This window comes from Hesperophylax consimilis, chromosome 18 (genome assembly GCF_061612785.1).
Source record: "Hesperophylax consimilis isolate HC1 chromosome 18, BYU_Hcon_1.0, whole genome shotgun sequence".
Lineage (NCBI taxonomy): Eukaryota > Metazoa > Arthropoda > Insecta > Trichoptera > Limnephilidae > Hesperophylax > Hesperophylax consimilis.
Genome location: NC_142853.1, coordinates 11,384,727 through 11,398,700, shown reverse-complemented (window position 1 = coordinate 11,398,700; position 13,974 = coordinate 11,384,727). Strand labels below are relative to the sequence as shown.

The window sequence follows — 13,974 nt, the reverse complement described above, 5'->3', positions numbered from 1 at the left end:
GAGTCTACTTGTTTATTTTGTTGTTTGTACCTAGCAAGCGAGACGGCCAAAGGGAAATGCATTGTTGTATTAGTAAGCAGGGCGAGTACCTATATTATGTTATATTTACTGTGTTTTATCCTTGGAGGAAAAAAAATCACACATCAATGAATGTTCGTCGTTCTTCGAGTATGATGGCATGAATCATGTATGAATGTAACAAAAATACCTTCTTCTGACATTTCCCATACATTTTGATAGCAGTATGCTACACATAAATATACCATGCTACACTAGCGCCTCCTAGTGGCACTAGGTGTGAGGCTTGGTTTACTTCGGATTTTATGATTGCACACTTTAGCCAGCCAATACTAGTAAATACTGTCAATATGCTGTCAATATCTTACTGAAGTTGGACGTATTATTATATTCTATGGTATTTGATGTAACTTAATGTGATTATCTCATCGCTGCCATCTATTGAAAACCATTAAAATCGTAATGGGGTGTACTTTAGACTTCAGAGTATAAATCAACAAACTATCTATAGTCTGAAGGGACTTGCCCGTGCTCCTGAAGAATGTTAAACACAGTTTTAAAAAAATGTTCGTACGTATGCTAGTTCGCCTTTTGGTCGCCTGCACTTGTAAGTTTGTAAGTAAGACTACGCAATTTTCCACAAGGCAGTGTTATTTTACCGTTATATCCCACCTCTTCATTCAATTAAATAAAAGTCTGATTTCGTAATTAATTGTAAATGTGTAAAGTTAAATAGTTAAATATATTTTTAAATACTAACTCCACACGGGAGGCCCCAGTGGGAAATAAGTTCCTTGAGTCATAATATGTCGTCTGTGGGGATGCTGTAAAAATGGTTGGACACAGGATTCGGAAAATATTATATTAAATTTTCCATAGGGCCCCAACATCGGAGGTGGCCCGGCTAGGTTCTAAAATGATACACATTGAGGACACAACAATGTGTAAGTAGAAAGTATTGCTTGTGCAATGATGTAGGTCTTAGCTAGCAGTGGTTTGAAGTCGCGACACCTGGGTGGGAATTTTACGCATTTTTATACTCGGCTACTAGCCGGTTAAGCTGATACGTTTTAAAGGTTCCATAATAATAAAATATTTCCGTTAAGGTAAATACTAAAGAATTTTCGTCCAAATTTTGTTTGGGACTCTCCGAAAAATAAAAATCGAAAGCAAATCGAAAGTTTCGACCTACAAAAATGTTCGCTTTTCCGTGTATTTAATGTTATAAATCACATGTGGGGATGCTGTAAAAATGGTTGGACACAGGATTCGGAAAATATTATATTAAATTTTCCATAGGGCCCCAACATCGGAGGTGGCCCGGCTAGGTTCTAAAATGATACACATTGAGGACACAACAATGTGTAAGTAGAAAGTATTGCTTGTGCAATGATGTAGGTCCTAAGGCATATAACCACAAGGCATATTAGTTTTATTGCTCCAAAAATGTATAATTCTTTATGTACAACCTTTAAAAGTGACACATGTGTAAACCTTCAATCTTTTAAAAAGTACATCAAATCTTGGCTAAAAAACACTGAACTAGATATTTTTTTCTTATAAGTTTTAGCAAAGCTATCTGTAACATTTATATCAATGTATACATTATTTTTTATTATTTCACATACATACAAAACAGCGGATATATTTTATTGTTTGTAATGCTTTGTCTGCTAATTCACTTTTTAAGATGTCTTCAAAAACTAGTATTTACCTTATTTTTTGTGTTATTTTAAAACTTTTACATGTTACATGATTTAGTTTCTTGTATTGTATCTCTACAGTAACTCTTTTAAAATAACTTAAATTTATATTTAATATTGTATCTTCACTTAAACCATAGAAATAAGATAAAAATACTTATAATACCCACACTCAGGCTTCGCCTTCGTGGGATTTTTTTTTAATTATGTACATTTATTTCAATATTTTTTATACATTTTTCAATATTTTATGTAACCATGTATGTATAAAAAAAAATTCAATAAAAAAAAAAAAAAAAAAAAAACATTCCACTCCCTTCCCCCACACCACATACCTACCCCTATTGGGAATACCATAGAAAAAAATATTGTGAAAACAAATAAAATAATTCATACTCTACTAACATCACCCACACCACATACCCCCAAGGATTTATGAATTTCATAATTCATATTCCACTTACTTCACCCCACCACATGCCTACCCCAAGGCGATAAAATTAAAAAAGTGTATTTTTATATAGGTAGGTATGTAGATAATCTACACATAAAAAACACAATTTTCATTTGACCTTTCCATTTCAAAGTAATATGTTGAGTCCATTCATGGCTTAAACGGCCCTGTTCATAACCTGCCTGACGTGGTCTGTCATTTTGATTCTCTCTTCCTCTTCCAGTCGTTTCTTTCGTTATTTCACTCCAACTCTTACTCTTTTCTTGCATCCCTTATACACTTCTTTCGCTCGATCCCTCTCTTCGCTGGAAGCATTGCCAGCCGCCATCAGACCAAACCATGCTTTCTTCTTATCTGAGACCAGTGCTTTAATCTCATCATCCCATCATGCATAACCTTTCTTCCTACCTTGCGTACTTATTCCACACACCTCTCTAGCATATTCACAAAGACGCACTTTTATGTAAATTCGTCTAGGCTTAGACCTTCCATTTCTTTCTCATTCGATCTTATCTCTGCACAATTCACATACTTACTTCTCACATTATCATTTTGAAGTTTTCTATTTTGACTCTTGTTGGAGTTAGTACCGTTTTAACTTTAGAGCGCCAACCACGAAAGAGGTTTACTATCAACACTACCAGAAAGTGATCAGTTTCAACCTTAGCCCCTCTGAAAACTCTTTTGTCCTCGGTAACGGCTCTCAACCTAGATTCAATTAATTAACTTCTATAATTGACTTCTCATTTCCTCTTTCCCACGTATATTGGTGGATAACTTTATAATCGAAGAATGTATTCGACACACAGAGGCGGATTTGCCCTTAGGCCTATGTAGTCCCGGGCCTAGGGCGGCCAGATATTAGGGGCGGCCAGATATTAGGGGCGGCCAATCGTGACAAAAAAGTCACAGATGATAACAAGAAATTACTTCCTAAGTACCTAAATATTCTACGTACGAAATAGCGATATGCAAGAGCGTGTTCACACACAGCACACAGCCCGCCCCCACGCCCCGCAGCCGCCCTCGCCACACCTATCATGCTCCGTCGCTCGCCCGCTCGCGTATTTCCAATCCCTACCGTGATTCAGTTGCGCTAGTGACTGAACCGCGTTAGGTATTGTTATGCATAATAGCTAAAAGTTTTCAATAAAGTAAATTTATTATGTAGTCTATAGTCTATATCAGGGGTCTCCAAACAACGGCCCGCCAATGTCATAAATCCGGCCTGCGACAATCGACAATTATACAGTAATTGAACTAGCGAATTTAGCAAGCGTATTTTTTTACATTAATTCCATACAGGAAGCTTTGAGGAAAATATTTTCCCTCACGACCTATGTCATCTAAGGTGATGCTGTGTGGAGGGTCTTTTTAAGGAAGGGAAGGATAGGAAGTTCTGAAAAGGAAAATGTATGAGGGGTGGGTAGGAATCTGGGGATTAGTGTGTCCAGGAGTGACATACGTATGAATACATCCCTCCAACTACGGTGCAAGGCGATGGGTCAAGATAGTCCGGCTGGAAAGGTCAAAAGGCCTCCCTCACCCAGTCTCTCTCGATCCGGCCCGCCACGCAGCAGGTGGGCAGACGTATCCGCCGCCAAGACCTGGACAAATCTCACCCCATGAACCATGAATGATAATGGGAGGAAAATTAAAACGGTTTTGACCAAAGATATTAGAAGAACGAGATATGCTATGTTGGCCGCCGGACCGTAGCCGGAGTACTACCTAATTAGGGTACTTTGAACGGTATCGGGACGTGTACGCACAGAAATCTGTTCTATGTATTAGTGCGGATACCTTAGCGCAAGCGAAGGTGTGCAGTAGTATTGGTGAACAAAACCGGCGACACTCGGCAAAACAATTCCACTCAGTACGAACTGCGCATAGCACATCTCGTTCTTCTAATATCTTTGGTTTTGACCCTAGGAACTTACTGAAAAGTTTGGATACTCCTGGTCAATATGATGGGTACTGAGAAAGGGGCGGCTACATGGCCTGGGGCCTAGGGCGGTCAAGACTGCAAATCCGCCTCTATCGACACAAACAGGTTCCACTCTAAAAATACTTCAATTATTGTGTTCCCGTTGTCATTCGTTCTTTTATCCACAAACGTACCTAAGGCCGACTCAAATCCATCACGTATAATTTCTATCCACCCATTCAACTCGCCTGCCATTATAATCCTTTCATTCAAATTTTTTAGTCTCATTACATCATTCAAACCAGTCCAAAATCATATTTCTCTTCGTCGCACATTGGGGCGACTTCATGTAACGCGTTGGCTGAAATTCAGAAAATCAAATGTTCTTTACAATGAAACAAGTATGCTAGTTTTGAAGTTCATTAAGTGTTGCATAATTCCCCCGAAGCGTGTCGACCTAATCGCGATACTGACGGGAAGAGATCAGTTTGAACTTGACCTTTGTGCGGGTGACTGTGTCAGTTTTCGAAAGCGCGTAAATTTCAATACTTTTCAAGTTTATAAAAAGCAAAACCTATCAAGTGTACAGATCCAATTCAATATGGATACGATGTCTTATGGTATTTACTTTAATTATATTATATTAGTTATTGATATCCTCATACTGTATGTCATAAATTTAAATTAAAACAAACACCTATTTGAATGAAATATTTTCTTGTAAATATATTAAACATAGAGGTATATAGTTTAAAGATCCACGAGATCCCGTCATATTTTAATTGTTTTATATAGTTTAGTATCTTAGCTACAAGATTAAATTATAAGTAGTTGCTAGTATGCACAATTTTTTTTTATTATAGTACTTGAAAGTGAAGACTATCAGTTTTCATAAAATCAGTTGTAGTCTAATAATCAATGTGTTTTGTTTTAGATACAATTTCTGACGTGATTCTTACGAGATTCGAATTATACATGATTATTAAGAATTCTGGCGTTAAGAAATTTGACGAAAAAGTAAAATTCCTGAAAAAACACCTCTTAGAACTTACTCATTGTCAACTCTTTAATCAAAAAGAACTTTTTAATGAAATAGCTGCATTCTGTTCTAAATTGAAAACGAAATGGTTGAAGTGTCACAGAATCTATGACTTCTTTATATTAAATAATAAAGAATGGCTCGAAAGCATCGTTATATTTAAGAATTATAAACCTTTACCAGAAATAGTAAAAACGAAAAGAGGTCGACCCACACTGTCATTTGATATGTCGTCTGAGCGTACGAAACGTCATAAAACTATACTATTGCGATCTAAAACATCTAGTACTGAGTTAGCCTTGCTACCCACATGAGTTTTCGGTTGGCAGGTAAAGCAGCAGCATCGACTGTAGTCAAAGACGTCACGTTATGTACGCCGACTAGAGCAAACTCTCAAGTCGCTACCAATACAATTTAATAAGAGAAAAGGATCAAGAGGTATTTCCTTCATACAAAATTGTACAAGGAGCTAAAAAAATGTTACCCAATAAGTGAATTCATAACGGTCACGGAATCTTCAGAGGAATTGAAATTGCAACAATTGCTGGATCACACTGCTGAGCGTTTAATACCGCCGCTTTTTCGAGAATTATAGAGAATCAGCGCAAATAACTGGCATTGACAGTAATCTCATTCGAAAATTTCATCTTGTTTTAATTACATTGTCGTGTGGGTTCGAAATCGACCGAAACAAGTTTAAAGATTTTTGTCTAGAAGTGGCAAAAGACTATGTAAATCTTTACGCGTTGTATCCTATGCCTCCAACAATTCATAAGGTATTGATTCACAGTGCTGATGTCATTACAAAATCTATTCTGCCAATTGGAAATCTGTCAGAGGAGGCCCAGGTAGCGAGAAATAAGGATTTAAAAAAATATCGTCGCGACTTCTCCAGAAGGTGTAGCCGCCTGAAAATAAATGAGGACATTTTGAATAGACTGTTGATTTCGTCGGATCCAGTTATCTCCAGCTTGGGAAAAATAAACAAAAGGACAATTCCAAAAGAAGTACTGAAAATGCTAAAGACACCAGACCCTAATACGACTACCAGGAATGATTCGATAGTTGAATCAAGTAGTGATGACGATAGTATATTGTCACAAGATGATGAATACGATTTATTATGTGTGTAACTGTCAATAAATAGCACGAGAAATAACGTCACCATTTTGACTGATTTAATTTATCTTATATTATTCAATTTTATATTTTTGTACTAAGTATGCGTGACTTTTCGAAAAAAAAATTTCACTTATTTTTATCAACATGTCTATACAGAACTAAAAAATGAAAAACATTTGATGTCATTGCAACCACTGATTTGATGCCAACTTTCGGGGTTATCGGCCCCATTGTGCGTCGCTTTCATAATTAACACGGGCATAGCAAATAACAAAAAACACACTTGCCAAACCGATTTTGAATCTGACCCACATTATTCTCGGACTTACACTTTCATACTGCAACATACATTCAACCTCAACCATTCTGGGAGACACTCTTCGTATCTAGACGAGCCTATCATTACGACTAGTTTACAAATGACGAGCCTATCACTATGCTGCATTGTAATACTCCCTTTTTTCATACTCTCTTTTATAAAAAGTACGTCCAAACATTTGCTTACCATTGTATCACACAATTCATTAATCTTTCTTTCCATTCCACCTCTAATATGTCATGTACCAATTAAACATTGTTCACGTTCCTTCCTCCTCTTTCGAAGGGCTGGCGATGTGATGGATAGCGAGCCTCATCGTTACTTGTGTCGGCCATTACCTTCTACGGACTACTTAACTAGTCTACCATGCTGATATTGAGGTTTAAAGCACTAACATGCAAAATAATACAATATTTAACTTTATCCTAACATCACCAAAAACTGCTCCAGATGTCTAAATGAAGAAACTTAACAGTAAAAAAAGGTTTCCTTTCACCATAAATTATCTTATCACTATAACAAAAATAAGCTTTTCACTGCATAGTGTATATGTTTATAATCACTCCATATCGGCAGAATACAAAGGGCGCGGCTTCAGACCGATTTCGTCCTTCCAAGGGCGTAGGGGCACGGGGGGTAAAATAGGTTAATACGATCAATTTTGGTTAAGTAATTTATGCGTATTTAGATTGAAATGAAACTTTCGCAAGTGAAAATCAATATAAGAAAGTCCAAAATGGCGGTAAAGGGATCGTTTTATAAGGTTAATGTTGAACTTTGATTGAAAAAAAATTATCTATCCCGACGTAAGTTGTTGTTTCTTGTAGTAATCAAATGAAACGAAGTGTAATTTTCTTAATGTGTTACGGCAATATTTACCGAAAAATACTCCGTAATATCTTTTTAAATATTTTTTTTTAATATAAGCGCCCTGAGGTGATATCTCACAAAAGCGGCGCTGTACAAATTATCCGGTAAATAATAATAATAATAATTAAATCAAACTCGAAAACGTAATTTACATACTTGCTATATAGACTACCAAAAGGCTTTCGATAGTGTCCCGCACTCGTGGCTGATCAAAGTATTAAAAATATATAAAATTAACCCCATTATTATTAGCTTTTTGGAAAAAAAGTGGGTGTGTCAAGCCTACGCAAGACAGAAGTGAAACTTCTAGTATTCCTCTCTCTCTATTTTCATTTCATCATCTCTATTTTCTCTCTTAGGTTAGTTTGAAAATTAGAGGTTAAATAATTCAACGACGAAGCATGGATTTGCTTTTTCTAATATTTTCTTATAGATGAATGACGTTCGATTAATGTATAGTTCCAAAAATTTTCAATTTATTCACAAGTATACAATATTACATAAATAACAATATTACAATTAAAAATTACAAAGAAATTACAATGACAATTTACCAATCATGTGCCATTTTCATTGTCAATTTCATGAATATCATTTCCTAATGTCGTGATAATTGGGTTATGGTAACTAAAGTGCGAGATATATACATTCCAACAATACTACTATATTGTGAAATATTTATCAACTCTTATAGGTTATATTTACCTTATGTTAATGTCATCACTGTGTGAATCAGACTCTCCTCTTCTTTGGTGATTCTCAGGGGATATTTCCTCTTGTGCCACTGATGTGTTCATCACCTCTATCTCGTCACTACTCATTTTTAACACTGAAATTCTGTACCAAACCGTATGAACCACAATCAATTACGTATTTCACTCGTATTACACTCACGACGCAGTATACTAACCAAGCAGCTGATGCTTGGCGTGGCGCAGTTCGCTGGTGTCTGAGAGAGAGGAAAGAAGAGAAGAGAGAGAACGTTCGTGAGCGGCTCCCCCACCTCAACAAGCGCATATGGTGAGAGAGGGACAGTGAACGGTGAGCGGTGGTGGGGGTACCCGCATTTTCGTGTCGATCCTAACTCGGTTTTACTCCGTCCCCGAATTACGCGCCTAAAGAAGTTTCACTTCAATATTATGTCCTTTTAGAATACCAATTTACTTATCAATTTAAAAGGTAAGAAAATAGTAATACCGGGCATTTCAATTAAAAGAGGGATTTTTCAAGGAGACTCATTGAGTCCTCTTTGGTTTTGCTTAGCATTGAATCCTCTATCTAAAATGTTAATTAAAAGCAAGTTTGGAATAAAAGTTAAGGGTAATACAAGGGAGAGTAGTACAGTTTCGCATTTATTATTTATGGATGATATTAAATTATTTTCGAATTCTGAACAAAATTTAGAGAAAATGATCGAGGTAGTTAAAAACTTTTCAGATGATATCAAAATGACATTTGGTTTAGATAAATGTAGAACGATCCATATAGAGAAAGGCAAAATTGTAGATGGGGACGAGAGTATATTTAGAAATTTCCAAATTACTAGTATGAAAAGGGATGAGGTTTATAAGTATTTAGGATACCCACAATCAAATAGATTAGACCATAGTAGTATTAAAAATGATATTAGGATTAAATTTCAAACTAGGATAAGGAAAATTTTAAAATGCAATCTATCTGCTAAAAATTTAGTAAAAGCAATAAATACTTGGGCAATACCTCTATTAACGTACTCATTTGGCATAATTAAATGGTCTAATACAGATTTAGATAACTTAGAAAGATTAATTAGAACTACGCTAACAAAGTTTAATTGCCATCATCCAAATTCAGCTATAGAACGAGTTAATTTACCTAGAAATTTAGGAGGTAGAGGTATAGTCAAAATAACTTCTTTGAAACATAATCAGGTAGAAATGCTAAGAACTTTTTTCCATAGGAAAGCTCATAGCTCAGAAATGCACAAAATAATTTGCAAGGCAGATAGAAATATTACACCTTTAAATTTATACGATGAGAATGCCAACATTTTTATAAATCCCAACCAGGAATTATTAGATTCCTGGTCAAATAAAATTTTACACGCAAAACACTTCAATTATCTCAACCAAACGTATGTTGACAAAATTAAGTCAAACAAATGGTTGAGTATTGGAGAGTTGAGCGCAGAAATAGAAGGATTTATGCTTGCAATTCAGGATAGAGTCATTAATACTAAAAATTATAGAAAGCATATAATCAAAGATACAAATCAAATTGATGATTTGTGTAGAAAATGTTTGGCTTTTCCGGAAACTATAGAACATATTATATCGGGATGTTCTATATTAGCACCGTCCGAGTATACATTTAGGCACAATCAAGTTTTAAAAATAATTCACCAAAATTTGGTAATTAAACATAACTTGATTGACTGCCGTAATGTAGTACCATATTATGAATACGAACCAAATTCATTTTTAGAAAACGAATTTTATAAAATATATTATGATAAAACTATACTAACAGACCGAGCGATTAGTCATAATAGACCCGATATAGTTTTACATGACAAAATTAAAAAAATAACTTATATCATTGATGTTGCTATTCCAAATTCCTGTAATATTCAAAAATCTGTTAGTGAAAAAATAAGAAAATACACAGATTTAGGAAATGAAATAAAAAGAATTTGGCATTCTCAGACTATAAAAATATTACCATTCGTTATTTCGGCTACTGGCATTATACCTAGCTCTCTAATTAAAAATTTAGGCGTATTAGATCTATCAAAAAATTTATATATAAAGATGCAAAAGTCGGTCATTTTGAATACATGTAGGATAACAAAAGATTTTTTAAATATTTATGTTGAGGGATCAGTAGGATTTATAGGCCCTGTTAGAAGTTCTACCGAGCCGAACCCTCTGATATGAAAATATCTGGAGACGGTGATTTTTTTTTCCCATTTGATATCTGGTGATTTGACGTGTTGTTGTTCTTGTATTGTTTTGTATTTATTTTACTTATTGATTGACTAGCTGATCATTTGTGGAAAAGTGAGTGGAAGGGTTAAGTTTTTCCTTTGGGGAAGACTTAACCCGGACAACTAAATCGGAAGTTTAAAAAAAAAAAATTAAAATGAATTAACTAGCCCCAGAAAACCATAAATTTCAAAACAGACTAGCGACGTAGCGACTAGCCATTTAAAATAAAAGCTTTTTGTCTATGATATAATTTTAAAATGATATGTGAGAGTGGTTTGTTTATGATTTATGAATTTGACAGTTATTTCCTCAACGATGTTTGTTTGACTTTTTAAATTGTTTACAATTTGGTTCTGTAGCTAAATGCTAGGCTAGCTGTTGAAAATGGATTCAAATAATGAAAACCACAATCAAGAAGATGAGTTGACGTTTATAAAAACTGTCGTAGCCGAACACTTTGATAAAATTGCTGAATGTTTCAAGTATGTATTTTTTTTAATTAACAAAAAACCACTTACACTGCATCGCTTAATAACTAGGCGTTAGTGAATCTATAAAATCTTACATTTTAAAATGTAATGAATGTTGATATTGTGCGTTTTTGAGGTAATGTTAAAAATATTCTCTATTTATAGCGATGACGAACTGAAGGCCAATTACACGAAGAAGGATGGCGAGATGAATTGGATGAAGTTGAGGGGGATATTCAGAAAACAACTGGCCACAGACCTAAAGGAAGAATGGAATGAGATGTGGGAAGACGAAAAACTTGGAGAGAAATTAACCAAACTTAGACAAATCATTAAAAATACTCCTGAGACATCACAACCCGCATGGTAAACAATACAAAATAAGATTTATATCTTTACAGCGGAATAAATCTTTGCTTAGTGCACAATCTCAGACTATCACAATTGATCATATTGCACCCAAATTGACTACAGCTCGACCACTAACGACAAGAAAATCCCTGGTCTTGCCTAGACTGAAGGGGGTAGCATCATCAAGCATGTACTACACATACTTGCAAAATATTGATTATTTCAAATAAAGATTTTTGAATGAAACTTTAAACTTAGTTATTTAGAAATGCCACTTATGCTACTAATATATGAAATATTTATCATGCACATATAAAATCACGCAAACACTTTTTGACCCTGCTCGGGAGAATAACCCATATATTCTAAATATTGCAATCTGCCATTTAAGATATAGGAATCTATACAACCGATTGCCAGGTGATTGATTACAGTGTGAAAAAAATGAATTGCCTAAGATGAACTTTGCATCTAGTGGGATCCGAAATCAAGCTCCAATTGCTGGTCATATACTTGCAAGCCCTGCCCTTGACTAGAACTGAAAGGCATTCACATTTTTAAATTTTGTTTTGTTTATTTTAAGGAGACCAAAAGCTGGAGACATCGGACCTCAGTGTAGATCACTGGATAAAATAAGATTGACCTCGGAAAAAGAACAGTTGATTGTATTGCTAAAAGAAAAAGAGGAAAAGGTTGCCGCACTTAAAAACAAACTTACCCTAAAATGGGACGAATTCCGAGAATTACAAGACAAAGTTCAGGACCATCAGGTTAATATTAACAACCAAGCCAATGAAATTAATAGCCAATTTCAACAGTTGTACCAATCAAGTCAGCAGGTTCCTGTCCCTGATATTTCTAATTTAAATACCATTAAAGTCTCCAAGGAAAATATCAATGTTCAAACATAAAATAATCATTTTTTAATAAATTATACTTGGATGTACAAGGTTCTGCCGTTCAGAGATCTGTTGTAACCTCTCTTTCTGTTACATGCATCGTATATGGGAAAGAGGGATAGATTACGACAGAGCTATGCGTGGTATGCCTGTAATTGTAGAATTGAGAATTAGTAGAAAAATGTACAAAGAGATAGCTAGTTACATAATTAAACTGCAAAACTTAATCTTAAAAATCTACATTATATTCGTAAATATAATTTTATTTATAAAAAAAGAGTTAATTTTAACGTACCTTTAAGGTCCACATGTCTGTATCGGATGGATCCATTGAATCTATGACATTATTAGGCATGATGCGTGGTAGTGCATTCACTGTATTCGGATCCATTCGCAATCGGATTTTCAACATTAGCATTTGGATTTTCGTAGCGAGCAGATGACGTCAACTCAGAAAATTTGCGTCAACGTTGCTGATGGTCCGATGCATGCAGTGCGTCAGGTGTGGATCAGTGGACGAACTTCTAAGTTGTTAAGACTAACTATACAAAGATTTCTAAAATGGACCCGAGGATGCTTACCTTTATACTCTCACTCCCCATCTTCCAGATTTTACGTTAACGCAATTGACACACGTAACCTTAGTAAGTAATGAGGAAAGTTAGGCTCAGACTACAGTATTTCTTCAAGAAATAACTTGCTGTATTAGCATCAAACACCATGTATAATGTTGCAATCAAATAATATTGTAAGAACCTTTGTTTTCACAGATATACAAAATAACAGTTTATTTATGCATTTAGCAATTTGTAACGGAGTTAGGTAAAAGCTGTTTTGTAATATTTGGGATTTATTTATTGTCATTTTAACATAGGTAAACCAATACTGCCTGCCAAGTTAAAAAAACATAATTACCCAAATATTTATTTTATAGCATCAATTTTAATTACTAGTTTGGTCTCTTTGGTAGTGGTTGTATTATTTGTGAATGTTTTAGATGTAAATAAAGTACCTATGTATATTATAAATTGCAGTACAAACCTGTATAATATTATGTAAGAATAAAAGTATTTTATCTTGGAAACAAAGCTTTGTAATTTTATTATGTTAATCAATGTTTCTCGCCCTGCTCAACTCAATGTGTATATTTTAATTTATCAGGCCTCTGGCATATTCTGACAGAAGGTTGGAGTATTTCAGGTTTGCAATAAAATCCAAATAAATTGCATATTTCTGAATGTATCCGAAAACCAAAAACTGCTTTTGAATGTTTTTCTTGAAAAAGAGCGTAATCTGTATGACAAACATGCTTTTTTTTTTAAACAGCGCCATCTGTTGGACGTAAAAGCAACACGCCATATTGTTTTTCTATCTGCACAGACAGACAAAGTCACAGCAACGGAGTACAGCTAGTTTCTCAATAAAAATAATTAGTTAAAAATTCAAAGTTCATAATATTTTTTTTAAAGTTGTATTCGGATCCTTGTTTTCATAAAAGTGCGCAGTTATGAAGTTACCACATAAAAAGTTTTCCATTTTTCAGTCACTTGAAGACTGAAATGCACAAATAGCCCAAATGAACGAGGAAACGGTACCAGAAGGGATGGTTTTGGACGAAACCTTTGGTAAAGAAAACGTTGCTATATATCTGGTCAAACACCCTAAAAGAAGACTGAAATAAAAAAAACTGAAAGCTTACATCAAAGAACATTACTATATCACCTATCAAAAACTTAACCCATAAAACATAGTTTTTTTACTATAATACATCTGTTTTCAATTGTATTTTAAAACTAATAAAAAAAAATGGTTCGACTGAGAATTGAACCTTCCTAC

The 13,974-nt window shown here is 34.6% G+C and overlaps 1 protein-coding gene across 1 annotated transcript; it reads left to right on the top strand.

Annotated features, from left to right (window-relative positions):
* The first annotated feature begins 10,691 nt into the window (after positions 1 to 10,691).
* Positions 10,692 to 13,174, top strand: LOC149415373 (uncharacterized). Its single transcript, XM_089642397.1, has 3 exons — positions 10,692 to 10,900; positions 11,054 to 11,254; positions 11,823 to 13,174. Exons 1-3 carry the CDS (start codon positions 10,803 to 10,805, stop codon positions 12,148 to 12,150), a joined length of 627 nt encoding a protein of 208 aa, XP_089498523.1. The 5' UTR covers positions 10,692 to 10,802; the 3' UTR covers positions 12,151 to 13,174.
* The last annotated feature ends 800 nt before the right edge of the window (positions 13,175 to 13,974 follow it).